At 39.9% G+C, this 24,152-nt stretch overlaps 1 protein-coding gene across 20 annotated transcripts in view; it reads left to right on the top strand.

The window, feature by feature from the left end:
* CADPS (calcium dependent secretion activator) overlaps positions 1-24,152 on the top strand; it is a 477,472-nt gene that overhangs the window by 361,252 nt on the left and 92,068 nt on the right. For 8 of the 20 annotated variants that reach the window (XM_036869050.1, XM_036869049.1, XM_036869047.1 and 5 more), the window contains 4 exons: positions 13,846-13,952; positions 14,965-14,973; positions 20,508-20,664; positions 21,493-21,634. In XM_036869050.1, coding sequence (XP_036724945.1) covers positions 13,846-13,952; positions 14,965-14,973; positions 20,508-20,664; positions 21,493-21,634 — 415 coding nt within the window. Of the gene's footprint in view, positions 1-13,845; positions 13,953-14,964; positions 14,974-19,264; positions 19,286-20,507; positions 20,665-21,492; positions 21,635-24,152 lie in introns of all 20 variants that reach the window. The other 12 variants (XM_036869046.1, XM_036869037.1, XM_036869033.1 and 9 more) reach the window with 3 other exon arrangements.

Below are 24,152 nucleotides of genomic sequence, written 5' to 3'. Positions count from 1 at the left end.
ATTTAGAGAAGAGCTAACACCTATCCTTCTCAAATTCTTCCAAAATATAGCAGAGGGAGGAACACTCCCAAACTCATTCTACGAGGCCACCATCACCCTGATACCAAAACCAGACAAAGATGCCACAATAAAAGAAAACTACAGGCCAATATCACTGATGAACATAGATGCAAAAATCCTCAACAAAATACTAGCAAATAGAATCCAACAGCATATTCAAAGGATCGTACATCATGATCAAGTGGGATTTATCCCAGAAATGCAAGGATCCTTCAATATATGCAAATCAATCAATGTGATACACCATATTAACAAATTGAAGGAGAAAAACCATGTGATCATCTCAAGATGCAGAAAAAGCTTCCAACAAAATTCAATACTCATTTATGATAAAAACCCTCCAGAAAGTAGGCATAGAGGGAACGTACCTCAACATAATAAAGGCCATATATGACAGATCCACAGCCAACATGGCTCTCAATGGTGAAAAACTGAAACCATTTCCACTAAGATCAGGAAGAAGGCAAGGTTGCCCACTCTCATCACTTTTATTCAACATAGTTTTGGAAGTTTTAGCCACAGCAATCAGAGAAGAAAAAGAAATAAAAGGAATCCAAACCGGAAAAGAAGAAGTAAAACTGTCACTGTTTGCAGATGACATGATACTATACATAGAGAATCCTAAAGATGCTACCAGAAAACTACTAGAGCTAATCAATGAATTTGGTATAGTAGCAGGATACAAAATTAATGCCAGAAATCTCTTGCATTCCTATACACTAATGATGAAAAATCTGAAAGAGAAATTAAGGAAACACTCCCATTTACCATTGCTACAAAAAGAATAAAATACCTAGGAATAAACCTACCTAAGGAGACAAAAGACCTGTATGCAGAAAACTGTAAGACACTGATGAAAGAAATTAAAGAGGATACAAACAGATGGAGAGATATACCATGTTCTTGGATTGGAAGAATCAACATTGTGAAAATGACTATACTACCCAAAGCAATCTACAGATTCAGCGCAATCCCTATCAAGCTACCAATGACATTTTTCACAGAAGTAGAACAAAAAAGTTCACAGTTTGTACGGAAACACAAAAGACCCCGAATAGCCAAAGCAAGCTTGAGAAAGAAAAACGGAGCTGGAGGAATCAGGATCCTGGACTTCACACTATACTACAAAGCTACAGTAATCAAGACAGTACGGTCCTGGCACAAAAACAGAAATATCGATCAATGGAACAGGATAGAAATCCCAGAGATAAACCCATGCACATATGGTCACCTTATTTTTGATAAAGGAGTCAAGAGTATACAATGGAGAAAAGACAGCCTCTTCAATAAGTGGTGCTGGGAAAACTGGACAACTACATGTAAAAGAATGAAATTAGAACACTTCCTAACACCATACACAAAAGTAAACTCCAAACGGATTAAAGACCTAAATGTAAGGCCACACTATCAAACTCTTAGAGGAAAACATAGGCAGAACACTCCATGACATAAATCACAGCAAAATCCTTTTTGACCCACCTCCTAGAGAAATGGAAATAAAAACAAAAATGAACAAATGGGACCTAATGAAACTTAAAAGCTTTTGCACAGCAAAGGAAACCATAAACAAGATGAAAAGATAACCCTCAGAATGGGAGAAAATATTTGCAAACAAAGCAACCCACAGAGGATTAATCTCCAAAATATACAAGCAGCTCATGCAGCTCAATATCAAAAAAACAAACAACCCAATCCAAAAATGGGCAGAAGACCTAAATAGACATTTCTCCAAAGAAGATATACAGATTGCCAACAAACACATGAAAGGATGCTCAACATCACTAATCATTAGAGAAATGCAAGTCAAAGCTACAATGAGGTATCACCTCACACTGGTCAGAATGGCCATCATCAAAAAATCTACAAACAGTAAATGCTGGAGAGGGTGTGGAGAAAAAGGAACCCTCCTGCACTGTTGCTGGGAATGTAAATTGATACAGTCACTATGGAGAACAGTATGGAGGTTCCTTAAAAAACTAAAAATAGAACTACCATATGACCCAGCAATCCCACTACTGGGCATATACCCTGAGAAAACCGTAATTCAAAAAGAGTCATGTACCACAATGTTCATTGCAGCACTATTTACAATAGCCAGGACATGGAAGCAACCTAAGTGTCCATCTAGAGATGAATGGATAAAGAAGATGTGGCACATATATACAATGGAATATTACTCAGCCATTAAAAGAAACGAAGTTGAGTTATTTGTAGTGAGGTGGATGGACCTAGAGACTGTCATACAGAGTGAAGTAAGTCAGAAAGAGAAAAACAAATACCGTATGCTAACACATATATATGGAATCTAAAAAAACAAAATAATGGTTCTGAAGAATGTAGTGGAGGGACAGGAATAAAGACGCAGATGTAGAGAATGGACTTGAGGACACGGGGAGGGAGAAGGGTAAGCTGGGATGAAGTGGCATGGACATATATACACTACCAAATGTAAAATCGATAGCTAGTGGGAAGCAGCTGCATAGCACAGGGAGATCAGCTCAGTGCTTTGTGACCACCTAGAGGGGTGGGATAGGGAGGGTGGGAGGGAGACGCAAGAGGGAGGAGATATGGGGATATATGTATATGTATAGCTGATTCACTTTGTTATCAAGCAGAAAGTAACACACCATTATAAAGCAATTATACTCCAATAAAGATGTTAAAAAAAAAAAAAAGTCAGCAGAGGCAGCATCTGAGGCCAGACAGAGGCCACACTCTGAACTACTCCGTAATTCGATGTGGCTGCACAGCAGGGTGAAATGATGGCAGGAGTGGGTGCTGAGGATGGCAACAGACGCAGGAGGCAGGATCTCCAAGACCTTTACGTGCCTTCATATACAGAGTTCAGACTGTCTCTCATGGTCCAAAGGTTTTTCACCTGGCTTTATACCAACTTTTGCATGCAGATTTTTCGCAAGAAAAATCCCACATGTCTCACTTCCAAAGGTGATAAAGAGCCACTGAAAGGTCTTCAAGCAAGGGGACGACGGCTTGGTGTTTTGCACTCCAGAAAAATCATACTGGCTGGGATGGAGAGAAAGGATGGAGGAGGGGGAAGAGAGTAAAACTGTACCTAAAAGTTAAGGTCAAAGCAGAGTTGGGTTTGAAGCTTGGTACATCCAAGGCCTCTTCTTGGCAAAGTAGATCTCAGTCCTAATCGAAATCATAATCACTTCTTTCCCAATCTTTACATCTTTTTTCTTACCCTCCCCCTCCCTTTTCAATTTCCTTTGAGGGAAACAAAGCCTGAATCGCTGGATAGGTATGCAAAACTGAATGCGTGCAGGTGGCCCGGCACAGCTGGAGTTACATGTACAAATCGGGGTGAAATACAGACAGCTGCAGAGTCCTTCGGTCAGGCTGTGTTTTGCAAGGCTCCGGGACTCTGCAGATGGCATTTTGGTGGGCTTATGCTTTCTGTCTGGTAGCATTATTAGAAATTAAATGTTCAGTTTAATTACAGTATCTCAAGAAAAAAAATGTAAAAGGCTGTTACTCTACAAGAGAAAAGCTGTGACTCCTGTAAATGAATTCTATTATTTTAAATACATTTCCATTTAAACCATCACACGTTGTGAACCCAGCAAGCTCTGAGGAAGTCTACACTCCTATTGCTGTTTTGCCTCAGTTCTTGGCTAAATACTTGCATAATTTTCTGAGCATCGGAACGGTTCTACTGGAACTTGAAATAAAACAATTTTTCCTTCAAATATGGCAAGGATTTGCAAAATTAGATAGATAGATAGACAGACAGACAGACAGACAGTCTACCCATGGGCCCAAGCACTATGCTAAGGACTTTACATGGTGATCTGATTCATTCTTTACCTTAGTTCCATGGAGAATGCTTCATTATTGCCCCTCTCACAGATGAGGAGGCTGAGCTTTGGAAAGGATAAATGACATTTTCCAGCAGGATTTGAACCCAGATCATTCTAAATTCAAACACCATGCTTTTTTGTTTGTTTGTTTGCTTGTCTCTTTCCACCATGCAATCTTTCCAGCTGATGTGACAGGCAATTGGATAATACCCTTTCACTCAGTGGATGAATTCAAAAGTATACAACTTTTAATTCAGGAAGACCACCAAAAAACAGAGCAGTCCTTTCTGGGACCAGATAATTGCCAAAATCTCTCCCCTGTGAAGTCTTCTGAGGACAGTTGAGATTCCCTGAGATTGCCAAAGAACTGAAGATTTTTCTTTTCTTCCCAAGTGACAGAAACCTTCTAGAGCAAGCCAAATCCATCCAAAGGACTTCCAAGCAGATTCTGTAGTGTTGAGTTTCTGTATCTTTTCCCATCTCCATTAAACTTCTTATAGGTCCAAGTCCAGTAGAAGGAGAAAAAGGGGGCAAGTAAGATTGTGATACTCACCACACACAGTATGGAGGCACCCACCCAAGAAACCAGTGAGGGCAAATCCATCTCAGCAAGATCCAGGCCATCCTAAAATCCTAAATTGAGGACCATCTCGTGCTTCATATCTTATACACAAGGGACTAAATGTTTTTCTTTTCATCCTTCGTGTTTTAGTGATACACAAATCAGGGTTTCCAAGCCAAAATTATTCTGTAGACTAGGATCTCATCTATACTTTATAAAAAATGAGGAGGGCAAGGAGAAACATGTTTCAAACACTCTCACCAAGGAAGATCTTGGAGGAAGAGAGGATGTGTTAACAATATGCCACGAATCAATAAATATGAAACTAATGTCTCTTTTACCAGAAAAGAAAAAGACACGCTGCCGATCATAATCATGATAGCAACTGTCATTTATTGAGAATTTAGTATGTGCCAAGTAGATACATGCATATCTCATTTAATTTTCACAACAATTCTATGAGATAAGTATTTTATTACCATATTTCATTGAATCTAAAAGCCATCAATTATAAGACACACCATTAATTTATGTACTCCTAAGAATAAAATAATGCTGCCAACTAAATTGTGACACGCCATCAAATGTAAGATGCTTCCAATTTCAGAAATGTTAAAATGTGCCTCTTACACTCCATGAAATAAGACATCACTCTGTTGTCTGCAGAAATACAGAGAAATAGAAATAGATGTTAAGTAACTGGGTCCAAGGCCACATAGCTGGTTAGTTGTAGAGACAGAATCTGAACACAAGCCTAATTCCAAAGCCCACACTTTCAACTTCTATACTGTGAAACACCTGTGATTATTAATGATAAAATTATAACACCACAAAGGGGTTTCGCAATCACTGAATCCCAGAGCTTCATTTGACAGGTGGGGAAACCAAGGCTTAGAGAAAAGAAGCCAGTTTCAAAATAAGATGGGCAGTGAGTGACTCTAGTCTGGGGTCCTGCACACTATTTAGGGCCTTCACACATACCCACTCCCCTCCAGCCCCTGCCACCAGGCTGCCTTGTCTTTTAGCCAAGAGATACTGGCCCCACTCACAATTTAGTAACTGGCCTCGCTTCCAGTGTGACAGCTGAAGAAGCCAGGCATCCACACACTAGAATCCTAAACATACAGCTCCAAGAAAACAGCACCCCAGGACCAGCCTGAGCACTCAGGATCTGTTATACCAAAAATTTAAATCACAATCTTGGCTCCAATGAGTTTTTTAACCTCTTTAAGTCTCCCTTTTATCTTCTGTCAAAGGGGTTAATAATGGTTCCTCCTCCCAAAGGATTGTTGCAAAGATTAAAACACATATTCCAAACAAAGCTCTTAACACAGTGCCTGGCATATAGTAAGCACCCATTACTATCTATCTGTCTGTCTGTCTATCTATAGAGATATAATTTTATATATGTTATTATTATAAACATAAAATTATATGTTATTATTTGTGTGTTGTTATTTAAAAGGAAACCTCCAAATCCAAATGTGCAATATAGACATATTATTTGATTTCAGAAATGGAATATAAAACAATGCTTCTCCAAATTTGATGTTTATACAAATCTCCGGGGATCTTGTTAAGATGTAGATTCTGATTTGGTAGATCTGGTGTGGAGCCTGGAGATCTGACAAACTCTTAGGTGATGCTGAAGCTGCTGAGGCAGGGGTTGCAGTTTGGATGTCAGCAGAATAGAAGAGGCAGCTGATTTATCTCTTTATCATAAATTCCAAAGTAAAACATTGCAATATAGTTCCACATATATTTGTTAAACACCCACTAAGTTCCAGGACCTGTGCCAGGCACCAGGGGAGGGAGCAATGAGGAAAAGCAACCGAGGTCCCTACCCTTGGGGAGCTCCAAATAAACTGGAGAACACAGGCATAAAACAAGTAATTTCATCTGGTGACTGTGCTGTGGAGGGAGATGATGCAAGATGCTGCAGGAATGCAGCACATGGGGATTTCACCTAGGCCGGGGTCTTTGATGCATGGCAGGGAGGAGGATGTCATGGAGGTAAAGGGCTGGTTCCCAAGTAGAACTGTCTGGGATGTCCCTGGGCCTTGTTGAAGTGTTTGCCTCTGCTCATCATCCTTCCAGATGCCCCAAGATCCTGTCCCAAAGAGCTTGTGGCCATATATGTGAAAGTTTATTTGGGGGCTGGGTGAATATTTAATAGTACTATTAAATCAGTATTCTTGCTAGAGCAAGTGCTCAAAAACAACAACAGCAACAACAACCTTAAATAGCTTAAGCAAGAAAAGGTCATTTTTGGCCTATGTAGCTAGGAAATGCATGGAGAGATTGGGCTCAGAAATAAAGACTTTTAGTTTGTTTTGATCTCTCCAACTGTTGACAGCCTTCTTTAATGTGACTGGGAGTCATGGTAGGAGGGGTTGGGAGCAACATAGCCACAGATCGCAGCAGCTTTTTATCCTAGCCAATGACTCTGGAGGAAAAAGAACTTTCCTCCCTATGAAACTATATACAATTCCAGAGAACAGTCTCATTGGCCCAGCTAGGGTCACATGTTAATCCCTGAGCCAATCACAATACCCATGGTGGTGTTGGGATGCTATGGTTGGCCTGGCTTGGCTCACATGACTGTCCCTGTAGGGTTTATTGCTTGCATTCCCACTAGAGCCACATGGAGTGGAGGAGAGGCAATTCTGAGCAAGGCGACTGCACATACAAGAATAACAGATGTCCACTACTGTGTCTATCCAGAATTAACTTAACTTTTATTAGGTACAACATCTCAGTCTCAGGGACAAAGCCTGACTTGGGATACAAAGATACCAAATTGGAGAAAAAAAATATTATAATAGCATTATTTCTTTCTTGTGGATATAATTTATTTTCATTTAAATACAAATAATTTTAATTATCTTAAATCATTTTTCATCTCATTAAGACACCTGAAGTTGTTCTCTGGTTTGGAGGTTTAAGTTATAATGTTTACTATTCAGCAATTCAGCTTAATGCATTTGTTAAGTAACCAGGGGCTTTGGGTAAGAGATAAAAGTTGCTGTATAGTTTTTATGCACATGGCAACCACAGAGTATTTGGTTTTCCATGAAAGCACACCATTGGGCAGGATTCACTGAGGATTTCCTTCCACCAGTATTTGAGGACCTGCCCTGGGCCAGGTACTGTTCTAGCCCCTATAAATAAAGAATTCATTGGGCTTAGGGGAAGACAAACATACATATAATTGGCCGTTATTAAGGGGCCATAAGTGCTCAAGTAGAGGTATCAACAGAGGAGTTGAGCCTGTGTTATGAAGGCATAACTCTTTTTGGTGAGGAGAGGAGGGAAGGCTCTTAAAGGCTTTTGAGCAGAAGTATGACAGGTTCAGATGTGTGCTTTATGGAGATCAGCATGGACGCTGCATGATCAATGAACTACAGGGGACGGAAGGAACTAAATGCTGGCTTGGAGTCTTTAGCAACAGTTGAGGTGGAGGTGATGAGACTTGAGTTGCATGTCTACCCCCACAGCAAGAGTGTGGGCACATGATCTCGTACAGTGGGAGATAAAATCAGGAGACATGTTAGAGATAGAATGGACAGGCCATGCTGCCCATGTCCTTACAGGGAAGAGACAGAGATGGTTGCAATGAAAAGAGCAGAGAAAACGATCCATGATTCATCCACTGGTCTTTATTACCATATAGTTTATACTGTCCTCAAGATGGACTCTTCTGAAAGGGAGTGATGAAGATACAGGGAATCAAGTGTATTTGATGGCATGCCCCACTAAAGAAATTATGTTGGATTATAGCGCTAAATGTATGGTCCGTGGAGCCATCATTTTAGGAAGGCATAGTACTCTGGAAAGTGTGTTGTGGCTACCTGCTTAGCATTCTATTCCTACTCTAGCTTTTATCCACCCCTACCCCCAAATCCTAGTGAATTGCTCCAGGCTAGTTATTTTTAGTAATAGTGTAATACAAACACTGGCATCTTCGGCAACACATAAATCGGTTGGAACTTGGTTGTAAGTGGGCTTTCCATCAACCATATCCATCTTTCATATGATATTTCAGGGACTGGCAATTCACTTGCTGGAACAGAGACGGTCAGGTTATTTAAGGGCTAATTGGAGAGTCTCTCACTCCTGGATGCCTCTCTTCCTTGGCTTAGCTGAGCCTGCAGAGGAATTCTCTCTTTATTTTTCTGCAGTCACATTTAACTCCCTCTCTGGAAGCCAAGCAGATTTAATTGTGTAAACATGAGCAATGGTAATTGGGTAAATGAAGTTGGAAACCAAGGTATGATGTTTTTGTTTTGCTCTGTGAGGGGAAAAAAATAGGGAGCTTGTTTTTCTATGGTGGCAAACCTCACTGTCAGAATTCTGGACAGACAGTTGGCAGGAGGGAATCCCTTTACGAATTTTCATCAAGACCCATTGAGCTGAAATATGTATCTGCTGCCTCGCCAGTTATGGTTCAGCCTGGGGACATTTCATTGTTTTATAAAGCACCATATCAAGTGGTTTACACAGGTTCTGTTATCTGGGAAGAATAAATAAGGAGTTTCCCTAAGAATTGCACACTCAAGTAATACACATTCAAAGAGCCAGAAGAAGGTGTTACCAGAGATGCACCCAACTTTCCGCCCAGCTATAGGTGGAAACCAGATTTTAACGAAACGTAAAATGTAGAGTACCTTTTTATAAAGAAGAGATTAGTAGTTGCCTTCCTTTATATAGCTGTCACTTAAAACTGATTTTCTAAAATTCTATTTACACGCAGTCATTCCCAAACAAAAGATTTAAGTAAGAGGAGAATAGTGAATAGATTTTCTTTTCTTTTTTTGGTCTTTCATTTCAAACATTGAGGTGATCCCACAAGAAAAGAATGACATGAACTTTTGCTTTTAAGAGATGGTTTTTCCAGAATATTACATTTATCCTAATTTCTCATATTTTTTTTAATTAATGGTGCTAGAATTGCATTTCCTGTAAGCCTGCAGTAAAATTCATTTTCCCAGTTGAAAAATTCAAGCAAACCAAGAAGCAAACTTGGCAATCACCATACAGATTGCTTTATAAACGAGAACCATTAGAAAGGACCAGGTCTGAGGTTAATGAGACCCTCATTAAAGAGAGAGAATTGCAGAAGCTGATAGTGCTCTGTGCCTGTGTTGAAGGAGAGGCTATTGTTATAGGATGTTTGCTGTGCTGATATTGTAAACCACATGACAGATGGGTCAAGTGCTGATTACCGTATTCTAACATTTGGAATAGCAAGTAACATATTTGATAAGCTGGCAAGTTTTTATATATGATTCAACCCACAATATAAAAGCCATGAGAATTCCAAGTTGAAAATAATTAAATGAGCTGGAAACAATCAGATACCACACATTTTTTTCCCCCAAAATGACAGATTTTGACATGTTGAAATTCCACAAAGGGAGCAAGAATATTCCCTAGCTCACTTGAACTAATAACGGCTCTTCATCTGCTTTTGCAAAGCAATTAATTCCTGCCTTCCCACAGTGTAGGAGATAACAATGAACATTTGTAGGCACCTGAAGCTTTACAGAGATCCATCCCATGCACTGTTTTATTTGTTCTTATCAACAACCCTGCAAGGTACACAAAAAAGATGTTAATAGTCTCAATTTATAGAGGAGGAAGCTGAAGCACAGAGAGGCTTAAGTAGAAGGTACAATGTTACATAGGAAGTTAAGTCGCATGCTGGGGATAAGAAGCCAGACCCTCCAGTTATGTCAACATCAAGGGCTGTTTCTGGTCACCTGGAAGGAGGAAGCAGCTATTAACGTATAGGTGTTATTCTTTACTGTACAAAAAGTCTATCTTCTTTCGGTCAATGATGCCGCCACCATCATTCATGTGTATCCATCTGGATGAAGGCATCCAGGATTTGCATTCTGCTTCTGAGTGTCTCAGTACGGTGGTGCTGAGGGTGCTGGTAAGAGTCCCGTCCCTCGTCAGACAGTGTCACACTTCTGTAACGTTGCAGTCACGCCAAGGAAGCAGCAGCTCTCCATTCGTGTTTGATCGTTTTTGCTTGTTTGTTTGTTCTTCTCAGAGTTTGTCATCTTAATTGTCATCCTTCGTGACAGTCACTTTGTCTCTTTACTTTTTTACCATCTCTCTTCACCTACCCGAGCAACTCCCCCTCCACTTCCTGGGCCTCCTCCACCCACCCAAATGCAGACCAGCATGTTATATCAGAGGCTCAAAGGCATGCCTAGGCCAAAATCAACTACTGTAAACTTCTACCTTTCCTTTATTCGACAGCTTTCTAGTTCAGTTGGCTTTTTTTGTTCATTTCTTTAGAAATTTTGTTTAGCATACTAACCTGAGGCTCAGACTCTCGAGTTTGACACTGTAGGTTTTGAGAGACTCGAAAAGAGAGCATTTATTTCCCAATGTCCACATTTTTTTTTTTTGTCTAGCTCTGTCTGACATATGCAACATTTTCAAACCTCAATGTCAGCACAAAATAACATTGTTGCATAACATTTTGCATGACGATTTTTTTTCTACGTTATGAGCTTCAATTCTGTTGTATGAAATGTTTACCAAGTATATTGTATTTTTAGTTCCCCTTCGTCAGTGCTCCAGCTAGTACAAGATTGGGTGATAGGAATATTGCAATACATTTCCAGATATTGCAGACAGCAGACGTGACCCAAAAAAATCGTTTCTAAGCACAAATTTCTCCTTGACCTCTGTTGGGGGGGAGGGAGGAGGGACTAGAGGATTTTGCACAATATTTTCTTTAAAGACAACATCTTAAAGAAGTTGCTTTTTGTACCATTTTTACTAGCTAGTGAGTTAGCAACGCAGGTGAAGAGGAAATTACAGTTGTGTCTCAATAAAGTAGCTTGATCTGCAGATAATGGAATTGCAGCTAATTAATAATAAATGAAAGTGTGGCTACATGGGTTCATTGGAAGATCAAACGTTCTAGATTCAAGGATACTTAACCTGCTGACTTTAAATGGTTGCATGTTAAAGCAAAATTGCAAAAGGTTTTATTAAACATACTGTCTGTATATATACATCAGGCATACACATATCTGCGTGCATGTGTACACACTCACAGAAAGACTGCGTGTGCATGTACACTTGATGTGTATCTATTGATATATATGGTAGTCAATCTAAGAGCACTGCATATTAAAACAAATCTTCAGGTGGTCCTAGCTTACGCATCTTGGATTTCTCCAAACACAAAGATCATTCACAGCTTCTAAATAAAAATACATAAAAATATTGATGTGATTTCCATTTCTATATCATATGTCATGGACAGATAGAATTCCCCTAGATTTGGTGAGTGTTCCACCTGAAAGGACAATGTTCTCTATTTTGAAAGTAAGAGATTTCAAAGATGTGCCCCAAGTGGGATTTCCTGCAGATTTGTATTAATGTGCAGGCTTGTCTGCTTCCTAGAAGATGTATGTAAGTGTGTGATGTGTGTATGTGGGTGTATGTGTCAAATGGGTAATAAGCATAGGATGAGGAATTTGCAAATTGATGTGTAAATGTGAATATCAACTAACAAAAAAAATAGTAGCCTATGCATATTTACTATCAAAATGCAAATACCTCACTCTACACATATTACCCCAACATATATACACAGTATGTTTGTAGAAATGCCTGAAAGTCTACTAACAGAATTATGATAGTCCACTTATGAAATTATAAACAGACCAGGTGCCCCAAAAGCACAGAAATCAATCTTGTCACTCATTCTTTCTCCAAATATTTATTGCTCTGGACCAGGCAATGAGCTGTCAGTCCCTAAACTCTGCACATTTCCTTACTCTGAGTGTTGGAGGTTCTCTGCCTAATCTGCATATTTATTTCCCCACAGCTCCCACCTTCATGTCCTAACCTTATATGCAGCCACATTTCCAGCTGAGCCTGGCAGAGACAATGGAGTGTTCCATTGGCCTGAGTCCACAAAGCCCAGTGTCACACCAGTCATCAGGCTCTGTTGGAGTGAAACTTTCAACACCTCAATAACCTTACTCTTAGGTCCATCACTCTTAGGTCCCATTGGCTGGACCACTCCATTTGCACAGTGTTTCATAGAATTTTTCTTTTTCGTTGCTAAATCGTAGATTACTAATCATCTGACATGTTCATCGCCTATTTAACAAATGCACAAGGAAACAATTATGAGGAGCTGCTTGTTTGTTTGTTTTTTTAATTAACAATCGCTACGATTTTGTTTCCCACTCCACACCACGCAAAACCAAACCAGCACCAACAAACCAACCCTTCCTGTGAAGTATTGAGTAATCTTCTTTAGCCAGAAAAATCCTGAAGCCAAAACACACCTGCTTCAGATGAAGAGATTAAAATAAGTTTCAGCAGTCCTTTTGTGCACATATATATCCTCCTTGTAGAATCGTGCTCAAGGATCCTTATTGCTGTTACACCCATGGGCTCTAAATGACTCAGGCATCAAGGTTTGAAGGGGTCTGAGCATGAACTGCAAGTTCCCCTGTGAGTTTAGACTGGTTGAATTCAGGCCATTTCATTGGCTAAGAAAACCTTTATGTTTCAAATAGTACTCTTTTCGCCCACAGGAAAAAAAAATGTAATTTTTGGTAACATAATAACATTGCCAAACAGTCATGAATTTAGCTCTATAAAGGATACAACAGAAATCAGGGTTCAGTTTGTTCTTGAGTGTGATCAAAGCCCTTTCAACACAGTAGAAACTAAAAGAAAAAAATGGAGTACATTGTTGCCACCTAACTGATAACATTTCAGTTGTACCAACCAGTGGCTCAAACCACTTCATCCAATAATCTACACCCAACACTCTTTTAAAAATTCTATCCTGCCTTCTACCTAATGGCCCAAGAATGTCCGTTAATTCTCAGTCTCCTCCCTGGACAATTTAAAACAGCTAGACCTTTGAATCTGCTTTTTTCCAATACCTGTTAAACGTACAGACCTAGACCGAAAAACAATGCTATAGTATCGACTGTTAAGGGACAAATGTGGCAGCAATCAAGACTAAGCTTCTGTTACACCTTCTCACCTCAGGAAGCACGAGCACTGTCTAGAGAGGGATATAAGATAGTCCATTTATGCTGTCTTTAAAGAACATGTGTACAAAATGTCACCAAATTTGAAATGGGCTGTCATAGTCTTAATATAGCTTAATAAGCAAATCGGAAGCTGGAGCACTGCTTTTTCTTAATATGTATTATAATAATGATGGTGATGGTAATAAAATGGCTTTATGGTTTGCTCACTACTAATTATGTGGCACTTAACATCTGCATGAAACTTTTACAAAAAAATGGGTAACTCTTTGGAATTTCTTATCCACTAGTTCTAATGGCCACAAAACTAGCCTGCCGCTTTCGCTGAATTTTAACACAAATTCTTGTACTACAGAAAATGTAGGCCGGTTAATCACTCCTGCCAAAAAGCTGGAAGACACAATACGTCTTGCTGAACTAGTCATTGAAGTTCTTCAGCAAAACGAGGAACACCATGCAGAGGTAAGCGGGCATCAAGGGCAAAGTCTCTTGTTCTTTAGATGATGTTGCAGAACTGATTCTACCAGCAACTTTGTAAATAAGATGCCTTAACACCCATTTTCTTTTAACTGGCCTTGTAAAGATGAATGAAAGTGACAGTTTTGCAGGAGGAGTCTTTGCGAGGTTGTTTAAAGCAACTGAAAAGTGGTTGCGTGATATACGTTTCATCTTGAGTTTTCAGATGTTTCTAGCAACAAGCCAAAGAGGTGAGTATATCTTCAAGATAATTATCAAGCAGCATATGGTTATTGTCAGGAACACATGAAATACTTTTTGGTCTTTTGTGGTTGTTTCTGTTGCTACCACTGTTGTTTCGGTTTATTTTATTTGGTGTGTGGATCGAGAACCGTCTTTTTGAATTTATCTCCGTAACTTAGTCCACTCACCCTTGAGTCTTCGTTGATTAATCTCAGATGACCTGGGTTGCTAAACGCAGTGACAGAAACAAATTATTCTGTGTTGTTCAACTTGTCGATTCTCCAACATACATCTAAATAAATACAGCTTACTTTTTTTTTTTTTTTTTACAAACCACTGTCAAAATGATTATTTTGATAATAATTATAAACTGAGGGATTTCAAGGCTAACTAAATCCCAAACCTGTAAGGACTTAAACAACCCAACCCTTCCAAGAAAAGATTCCAAGATTTCATTATGATCAAACTGTTATATCACTGCTTGTTTCAAAACTGAGATTTAAAATCATCTCTCTTAAAATAGCCTTTTTGAAAACTGTACTCATTCTCACTCTTCCCCTCCAAGCAAATCTACAGCAAAGGGGGGAAAAAAGGGGGCATCAATAAAAGTAATGTCAGAAGCACCTAAAATGATTATTCCCATGACTAAATGAAAATCGACAGCATAGTTAAATAATATATAATACACCATAAAGCCAGTCGTCCCAACTAATGCCTGATTGCATATTTAAATTTCCTCCCTGTTTTTCCATTCAATCTTGGCTGATCGTGGCAGGGGAAAGAGGTATGTGACCAAAACGAATGAGTCAGCCACCTGCTGTCATAGTCTGTGCATGCCCTTCCAGCACCATGTCTTCTAATGGGACTTTTCCCAGTGCCCCTGCTTCCTAACACTGACCCAAGGAATGTAACGGCAATTGCCAGTGGATTGCTTGTGCAGTGGGTGGCCCTCCACGGCAGGGTAAATGTGGGAGATTACCTTGCGCGTGCATGAAGCAATTGATACACTTAAAAACCACTGCAGTTCCATCCCAACACACACCTCCTACCTGTCTTGATTCTGTCCCCTTAGCCTGTCGTAGTACCTATGTCCGTCTGTACTTACCTTTACTTCAGCAGATGAGTACCGAGCGTAGTCACCAGTAGTAGCTAGCCAGAGTGATACTAATCTTCCTCTACAGCTGTCTGTATGTCAACCATATATACAGTATTTATATATAGAGAGAGTGCCAGAGAATCATGATTTCCCCCAAAACCCTCTCTGGAATGGGGTGAAGACCCCTTGAGGCAGGTACAACTAACCCCTTCAGCACCCAGCAAATGCACAGCCAAGAGTGAGAAGAGGGGCTAAATCAACACACTCTAAACGTAAAAACATAGGACTCACCTTCAGACATAAAATTAAGCTGGGCTAGAATTTTTTTCTGCTCTATCCTGTGCAACGTGCTTTTCAGATTAGGGGCATCTGGGGTTCAAGTGATGGTAAGTATGTTCTTTCCGGGTGTCCACAAAATCATCTCCAGGGGCGTAGAGGGGTCTGGCCAGTCCTCCCCTGCTGTGGGTATTGAGGCTTTTCCCAAGATGTCAGACCAAATTTTCAAAGACGTGGATACAAAGAAGATGGTTTTCCTCACTTACAGTTGTTCTTTAAGTGAATGATAGAAGAAGAACATGGACATATATGTTTGATTCAATCAAGTTATTTTCTGAGGCTGCTGCAGTCTGAGAAAGGAGGATATTTTCCCAAATTACTCACAAGGGGTACCAAAGAAAAGTTGATAATCCAAAGAAGACATTTTCTTTTTCACTTTTCCAGAAAGCCCTTTTTCACTATGTGCTAATCACCATCTTAAACTGCCCTCGTAACCATCATCACAAAAATATTTTAATCTTACATATTCAAAAGCCATTCATAAATAGGGTAGAAATCAATTCAATTCTTTTCTTGTTTATTAACTTTAGGAGTTAGGAATGTCCTATATGGGAAAAGAATCTGAAAAAGAATAGAAATATGTATATGTATAACTGAAAAAGAAGAAGTTAGGAATGAAAACTTCAGCATACTTTAGAATTCGGAGACCCAGTTTGCTTTTAGATCAATGTACAGGATTATTTCCTGAATTCGTCGTTTCACCCAGTCACAAAACCTCATTACTCAATCGATCAAAAACTACCTGTCTGCTGAGCACTGAGGCAGCTACCTCAGTGCTCTTTTGATGGACAAGGAGGCATCAGGCAGTCTTGACCTTCAGGCGATAGTATGCAGAGTGGCCAGGAGTTCAGGCTCTGAGGTTGAGTTTGAAGTCCAGCGTTGCTGCTTTCTTGCTTTGTGATCTCAGCCTAATTACTTAACCTCTCTTATGCTGTAAATTGGAGATAGTCATAGAATGGACCTCAGATAGTCATTGGGATGGAAGGCCAATAGTAATGCATCTAGTATTATGCCTGACACACAGTAAGCACTCCACAAAGCTTGGCTATTGTATTATTAGGAATACGTCACTAAGGAAACAAAATATATGAATATGTAATCATAAAAAGGACAAAACCTACGTGGAATGTACCAAATGAATGACACAGTCAGAATATGCTGGAAGGAGGTTGGGTTTGAACGGTAGAGTGGGCCAGAAGGGCATCACCACCTGTTCTCAGTGCTCACGTACAGATCGCAACCACCTCAGAAGCTTTTAACAATTGCTGATGCCCAGGTCTCACCCCAGCTCAATTAATTGGAATCTCATAGGGAGGGGCCGAGTACTGGTAATTTTTTAAACTGCCCAGCTGATTTCCTGGTAGAGCCTGGTCAAGAGCCTCTGGGCTGTAAACAAGGAAGTAGAATTTGCCCTGGCACGCTGAGGATGAGGTTTTGCTGCCAAAAGGATGAAAGATGAAATTTGTTTTCTACTGGCCAGTACTCACTGCCATATTCTCTGGGTGCTCGATAAACTCTAGAAAATCACTAAATCCTCAGCATGGATCTTGGCTGTGTGATCATGCTGTTTGGTGACACCACCACACAAATAAAAGTGACAAGTAGAATTGCCTCCCCCCCAAAAATCAATAAGCCTTAAAACTATTTTGAATTCCAATGTAAAGTAATTAACTGTTTCAGGAGAAAAAAAATTCCCCCCAGATAAGACTATGTCATGTATACACACGTGCAGTACACGGTAGAAGTTGTCACTCGTATCTCTAAATTACAGCTTAATTCTGCTCTCAGAGCCTAAATTATGTGCACACACACACCTGCACGCACACAGGAATTATGCCTTTATGTACTGTTGCTTCACTTGCCCAATCTCTCTCTCTATGTATATGTATGTATATGTATATATGTATTGTGGTACACAGAGGGGTACATATATACATGTAGTTTGTGTACAAAATATAGAGTGTGTTCAGTGTGGCTGACTATACCCCTAAAGCATACATCTTTGCCTTTCCAGAATGAAAAACACTGGGTAAGTATTTAGAAGCCAAAGTACAGCTCCCTTTTGTCTTTGGAAAAAGATTTCTGAAGACTTTAGACACCCACAGACATTGAGTTAGCTCATGTACAAAAATAGCATTCACCTGTATGAGCAAATATAAGATAAATAAATATAATTGTTGTTGTTGCTTTATTTTAAACCTTTGCCTTGCCCACCCTAGATACACAGACTCTGTTCGTTTGATTAAAAGTATGATATGGCTTTTTGGTGATTACTGCCCTTGCCTGAATCTTTTTCTCGTTCTCAGAGAGTCAGGTTTGATTATGAGGCTCTGAAAGAAAATACCTTGGGTGTAGAAAAATAAATTTGGACTTCACTTCTCCGACAAACCCCCCCACTATTTAAATTCTCTTCCTTCACTAGAATCCTATGTTCCTCTGCCAGACTTCCATGGTGATAATTCATATCACAGTAGTCACTGTTATTTGTAGGGCTTCCTATCTATATGATTATTAATGTAACAACCGTAGATAATTTCTCAACACATTATCAAATTCTAACAAGGGACTAAATTTTCTGTAGATAGTAGACATAGGTGCTTCTTATGGCCTCTGGTTTGCAGCTTTTCAATTATAACTTTAATAAATAAAGTTGGGCTGAGAAATTTTTAATTACAGGCATTTAAGATTTGTTTTTTGTTTTGTCTCATTTTTTGGTTGTTTTTTTTTTTCTTTTTCTTTCTTTTCTTGTCATCCTAGAGCAAAATTGTGTCTGGGAAGGCAATTCAGTCTCTCTAGTAACTATTTTCTTGGACTCACCCTGAAGATGCAAAGTGAAATAAATAACTAAAGAATAAGTACCAGCCAATATTTGGTGTGCCTTTGTGAGTTTTGCAAATATCCTGCATCAGGGATGTTGAGAGTCAGCCCTCCACATAGGGTTGGGGGGCAGGAGTGGGACTTCAGCAAGTTTCAGTATTTAGAAGATCCTTGCCTAGTAGGCAGATGGCTAGGAGAGCTCTGCGGGTGGGGTTGAGGGTTTCTTCCTCTGCTGGATTTAGCCACGTAGTCAGTGGAACAAGCCCCAAAACCCAGGGCTCTCATCCCCAGGTGGTAAAACTACAATAAAACCTCATCGATTCAGACCCAACTACTCTTAATTTGTGACAATTCAATTGTGGATGTGGCTCTTTTAATTTCTCCTAAGTAAAATATTTGACATGGTCTCAACTTTCTCTAGAAATTCTAAAGGCTCATCTTCCAAGTTTCATCCCAGGATCTATAAAATTAATGCTTCCCTCTCTTTGACTTCACTTTATAGGTCAATTTATCTACAATTATTAGAAGTTTTTTAAAAAAAAAATACTTCTACATTTATGATACATTTATATGATAATCAATACCTTCTACTTGGGTGCCCCGGTACAGACTGCATACAGAAAGTAGCAAAAGGATAGTTCTCTTTTAGAAAGCCCAGTAATTTAGGTTTTTTTGCTGACAGACTAGCATCTCTCCTCTCCCATTACTCTGAATCAGTGAGGTTTTACTGTCAATTGAAATGGAAACAGCAGGTGTCTATTTCCAGCCAAGCTGACCTTGCAGAATGGCCCATGACTTGATTTTTTCCATTTAATTTGCAAACCAGCCACATGTTGATAAAGGAGAAGTAAGTAAAACGAAATCTCATGAAAGAAGAGAGATGGACCCCTATTCTGCCTCCTGGTGGCTGTTAGAATATCCCCAAATAACTAATAGATCACAGAAGAGCTTGGCCATTGAACAAACTCTTTCATTTATGGAATTATTTCCATAATCATCTTTCATGTTTCCAAATGCCTTCTCATCTTTTTTTTGGTGAATGCTCCGGAAAGTGTTTCCCATGTAAATAAATACTTTACAGCACTGGGTGGGGAGGTGGGGGAGTAGAAGGGGCTGGCAATTTGTTTTTGTTTTTCTGCTCTCTTTGAAATCAGCAAAAGAAAAAAAGAGGGGGGGGGGCGCCTCTTGACACTGCCACTCATTCTGCATGCCCCCTGCCAGAAATGATTAGTCAACATGCATGCATGCCTTTGAATTGCATTCACATCTGGCCCATCTGATGTGAATGTCACCTCTGAGACCCTGCACAATGATTTCCAAGGACCCACGTGCATGAAAATGAGTTACTTCACTGATATTTTTGGTTTTCAATGTACATATGTGTCCAGCCCTCAGAAAAGTAAGTCCTAATCTTACTGAGTGTCTCCTAGCTTAAAGCCTGATATTTCCTACAGACAGGATGCAAAACCGGAGGCTCCCTGCTTAAAGAGATTTCGACTCAAAAGCTTTGTGACAATCGCAACAATGGTTTCCTTCGCCTTGGTATGAAATAGGAGTGACATTTCCAACGTGTAGGGAAACACGAGTTGCTGAGCTTGTATGAGACCACAGACAATTAACCCCCGGATGCGTAGATATAAGTAAATAATAATTGCCTATTTTCAAGTTAGACCAGCAGAAAACCCATAAACACAGTGAAGAAACTCCCAAATTCTAATATTTTAGAGCAAGAACTAGCCAACAAGAGTGATAAAGAGCATGACTCAGAACGTACTGAGTTATTGTAAATTGAACAGAAGTTCCACACCTGTCATTTCTGCAGCTACATCCTCTGACCGGTAGGTCAGAGTAAAGACTTTCTAAGGCAGGCTTGGAATCATGAAAAGCATTGCCTTGGGACACCTAGAGGCCCAACTCTATCCAAAAAAAGCTGTTCTCTTTACAATAAAATTACCAAACCCTGCTGGATGCACAGTGAATCTTGAACAGCCAGGCCTTGACTTCACATCTTAGGTCGGAGACAGAAGCTCATCGCCTCTTTTCTGTTGTTTCTCTGCCACATTTCAAAGGCCTTTGCGTGGTGGTCAGACTTGATGGTGGAACACGCCGAGACGTTCCTGTCACTCTTTGCAGTGGACATGGATGCAGCGCTAGAGGTGCAGCCCCCAGACACGTGGGACAGTTTTCCACTGTTTCAGCTGCTGAATGATTTTCTCCGGACCGATTGTAGGTATCATCTTTGACCGTCTGACTTTCCTAAGTAGTGTGCAGATAACAGATTGCTGAAACATCTTTATCCCAGGCAGACTACAGGTTGGACACAGCTCTTCATAGTTTTATGATTACTTAAAAAAAAAACAAAAAAACTTACAGCTGATGAAATTCCCTTTCTTCCAACAAGCGTCCTGTTGCAGGGAAGCCCTCTGTTGACTAGGCAGAAGAACCCAAGAGCAGTGAGAAAGTGGTGCCCATGCCTATGGGTTTTATTTGCTCTTGAACAAGCTAAATTGACCTCTACACATTTTGAATGTTTATCAAAAGATGCTTCCTAGATGAAAAACAATTTCTTGCTAAGTAACACCCCAAGCATTTCCAAGTATCTTCCAGCAACACATAGCCGTAAAATAGACCTTCCTCCCCAGGGAGAGTGATGACAGAAGAGAGGGGTACAGAATGTTCTTTCTTCCTGGTAACGTAAGGGGAAGGAAGGGAGCAGGTGCAAAGAAAACCTAAAAAAAAAAAAGAAAAAAGTATCAATTGTTGCTTTTCTTGTTCAAGGGGGCATTATTTTTTTCCCTTTTGAGAAGAGTGACACAAATGGGTAAAAGGTTTTTGAATTCCATTTTCCTTCCACGCAGATTGAAGCATGATGCCACTCATGTACTTTTTTCTTTTCTTCTCCTTCTCCTCCTCTTCCTCTTCCTCCTCCTTCTTCCTTCTGGCTTTTTTTTAGAAACGGTATATTTAATGTAGAAGACAGTCCTCTCTATGTGTACGTTGTATGCTGATGGAGCAACTGTGGATTCTTACCGAGCTTTTGCTTATCTGTTCTAGATAATTTGTGCAATGGAAAATTTCACAAACACCTGCAAGACCTGTTTGCCCCACTTGTGGTTAGATATGTGGATTTGATGGAGTCCTCAATTGCACAATCCATTCACAGGGGCTTTGAGCGGGAGTCATGGGAACCAGTCAAGTAAGGAAACCTCTTTTGATACCATCGGAGTTTGGGTGCAAATGGCTGGAGAGTCATACAGAAATGGATTAATGGTGTCTTATGGTTTTCATTGTTCACATGGATGGAGAGCAAACACCATACTCCCAACTATCATGCTCATAGCCTCTTTGTCCAAGGAGGGGAGGGGGGAAGAGATTGAGAAATGTTTTATGAAATGGAATCTTTGGTTTATTGCACAAGATAAATAAGCAATACGGAATATAAACCTGGCTGTGATATTTGTACTGTGTATCTTACTCCAGTGGTTTTATCCCTAGGTATTGATGTTTCCCAAAGTGTGTTCCATAGGGGTCTAGGCAAGGGGTCAGCAAACTTTTTCTGTAAAAGGTCAGATAGTAAATATTGAGACTTTTCAAGCCACATGATCTCTGTCAAGTCTCAACTCTACTGTGTAGCACAAAAGCCGCAATAGACAATAGGTAAATGAACAAGCGTGGCTGTGTTCCCCTAAAACTTTATTTACAAAAACAGGAAGCTGGCCTGTGGGCCAGAGTTTGTCATTTCCTGATCTAGGCTTTTGAGACTCTCCTCAAGAAAAGGACTCTGTGGCCAGATATATTTAGGAAGCTCTATGTACCCTGCTCATCTACCCCACGCCCTTGTCTCCTGGAGAGCCTCAAAGTACACCAGCATATTTCAAAACTCGGAGAATATAGTCATACAGAAACTTGTTTGACTGTGCTTAATCCAGAGTTTCCTAAATGTATTTGACCACACTACTTTTTTTTTTTAATGGGATATCTATCCTGTAGGACCAATTACAGGAAATCCTATAGGTCGTGAATTTGGCAATTTCCATAATTGCTTGGCAAATAGATCCTATCTGAAATGTGTGGCAGATCTGGTGCCACCTCCATTCCCCAGCAAGGAGGAGGGCTGTCACTCAAGGCTGCCAGAGGGTCAGTCGCAGACTCCCCTTTCTGGAGAAGTGGAGAACTCCTAGGCGGAGAGAATTTTCTGGTATGGTTCGAAAAGTTCCAATAAAGCCTGATAGTAGCTTTGCTCTGTTAGATTCCCTTTTTCTTGTAGGAAAAGCATTTTGTTCTTTCTGGTCCTTTACATCTGTGGAATGTGGCAACCAGCATGGAGCAAAGGGGGGTGTGCACAGCACACTGCCAGGCACTTCCAGAACAAATATTCAAAAGCCTTTTCTCAATTTGGAAGCCTTAACTTGTGCCCTGTCTTTATGCAGTTTTCTGAATTGAGACCCTCCTTCTACTATTACACTTAATAAAATTCTGACTCATAAAGAAATCAAAGCAAAATAGCTTTTTCAGTCTATCCCTCTCTCCACATCTGAGCCACAAGAGAAGTTTCTTGACTTGCCCTACTGAGCAGGTTAATAGGCAGTAGCTCTTCATTTGCAAGTATCAAGATATCTAAATTTTAGCTTGTAATTCTCAGGTTTATAACAGTCTCTTAATACGGCCCTGCTGACTTTCAGCTCATGAGAATAGAGCCAGGACCCTTGATGATAAAGCATGAATGAGTGATTGTATTTTTTTTTAAAATGCTCACTCGAATCAAGGCAGTTGTCCTGTGCAGAACAGTTGTGAAAAAGGAAAAGGTTAAAATGAGTAATATTCACATTTTGCAAGTAGCAATGGGCTTGAAGTAGCATTTACTTACTTGGGTTTAAATGTGGAGGCTACTACCCCCAGCACACGCAGGAGGAAATGATGGGTCTCCTTCCCTGTTTCTTAAGGAGCCCTAGAGGTAGGGCCCTTGTTCTGCAGTTACTAGCCAGAAGGCAAGGGCTTAAACCTCTCTAACTGTCTACTCATCTGTAAAACTAATTCTTAAAGATGTCTCTACTCAGTGACTGAGAATTGTCATGAAGCTCTGTGATAATGTCACTGAAGTCATTTTATAACCTGCTAAATTCTTTAGAAACCAAGCTAATGACCGCTATGCTTTCTGAACCATAACGTATACTTGATCAGTCAGAAGTAAAGGTAGACTTGAAATCATTTTCACAATTGGAAGTCTTAGTCTGGGAATGTTTTCTCAGGGTTTTTTTTAAGGAGTGAAAAAAAAATAAAGTATGAACTCTCGGATCAGTAATTTAAAGATCGGAAAATTAGCAAAGGATTGATCACTCGTGACTAACAACCTGAGAATATTTTATAGGGATGTGTTTTGTTTCTTAAGTAGCTTTTGGCTGTCCAAAACTGTGCTGTAGGCTCGTGAATATGACTGTGGTTTGTTTAATTCATACTAAACAGTACATGCTTTTCGGAGCAGGTGGAGGTATTGGAAAATGACAACTAAAACATAAGCTAAATTAAAATTGTTTGAAATCACCTACATTTGATTAGGTGATTTGAAAACAGAATGTGGATGCCATGGGACAGATTTGCAGAATGGCCAGCACAAAATGAAGGGTATGAAAAAATTGGGAACACACTTATGTGATAGGAAGGAATAAATCTCTCTACTTCTTACTATGCTAAGAGAAAGTATGAGCTTCTATCTA

This window comes from Balaenoptera musculus, chromosome 11 (assembly GCF_009873245.2).
Source record: "Balaenoptera musculus isolate JJ_BM4_2016_0621 chromosome 11, mBalMus1.pri.v3, whole genome shotgun sequence".
Taxonomy (NCBI): Eukaryota; Metazoa; Chordata; class Mammalia; order Artiodactyla; family Balaenopteridae; genus Balaenoptera; species Balaenoptera musculus.
The sequence above is the reverse complement of the archived record's forward strand: the minus strand, read 5'-3'. Positions and strand labels throughout refer to the sequence as shown.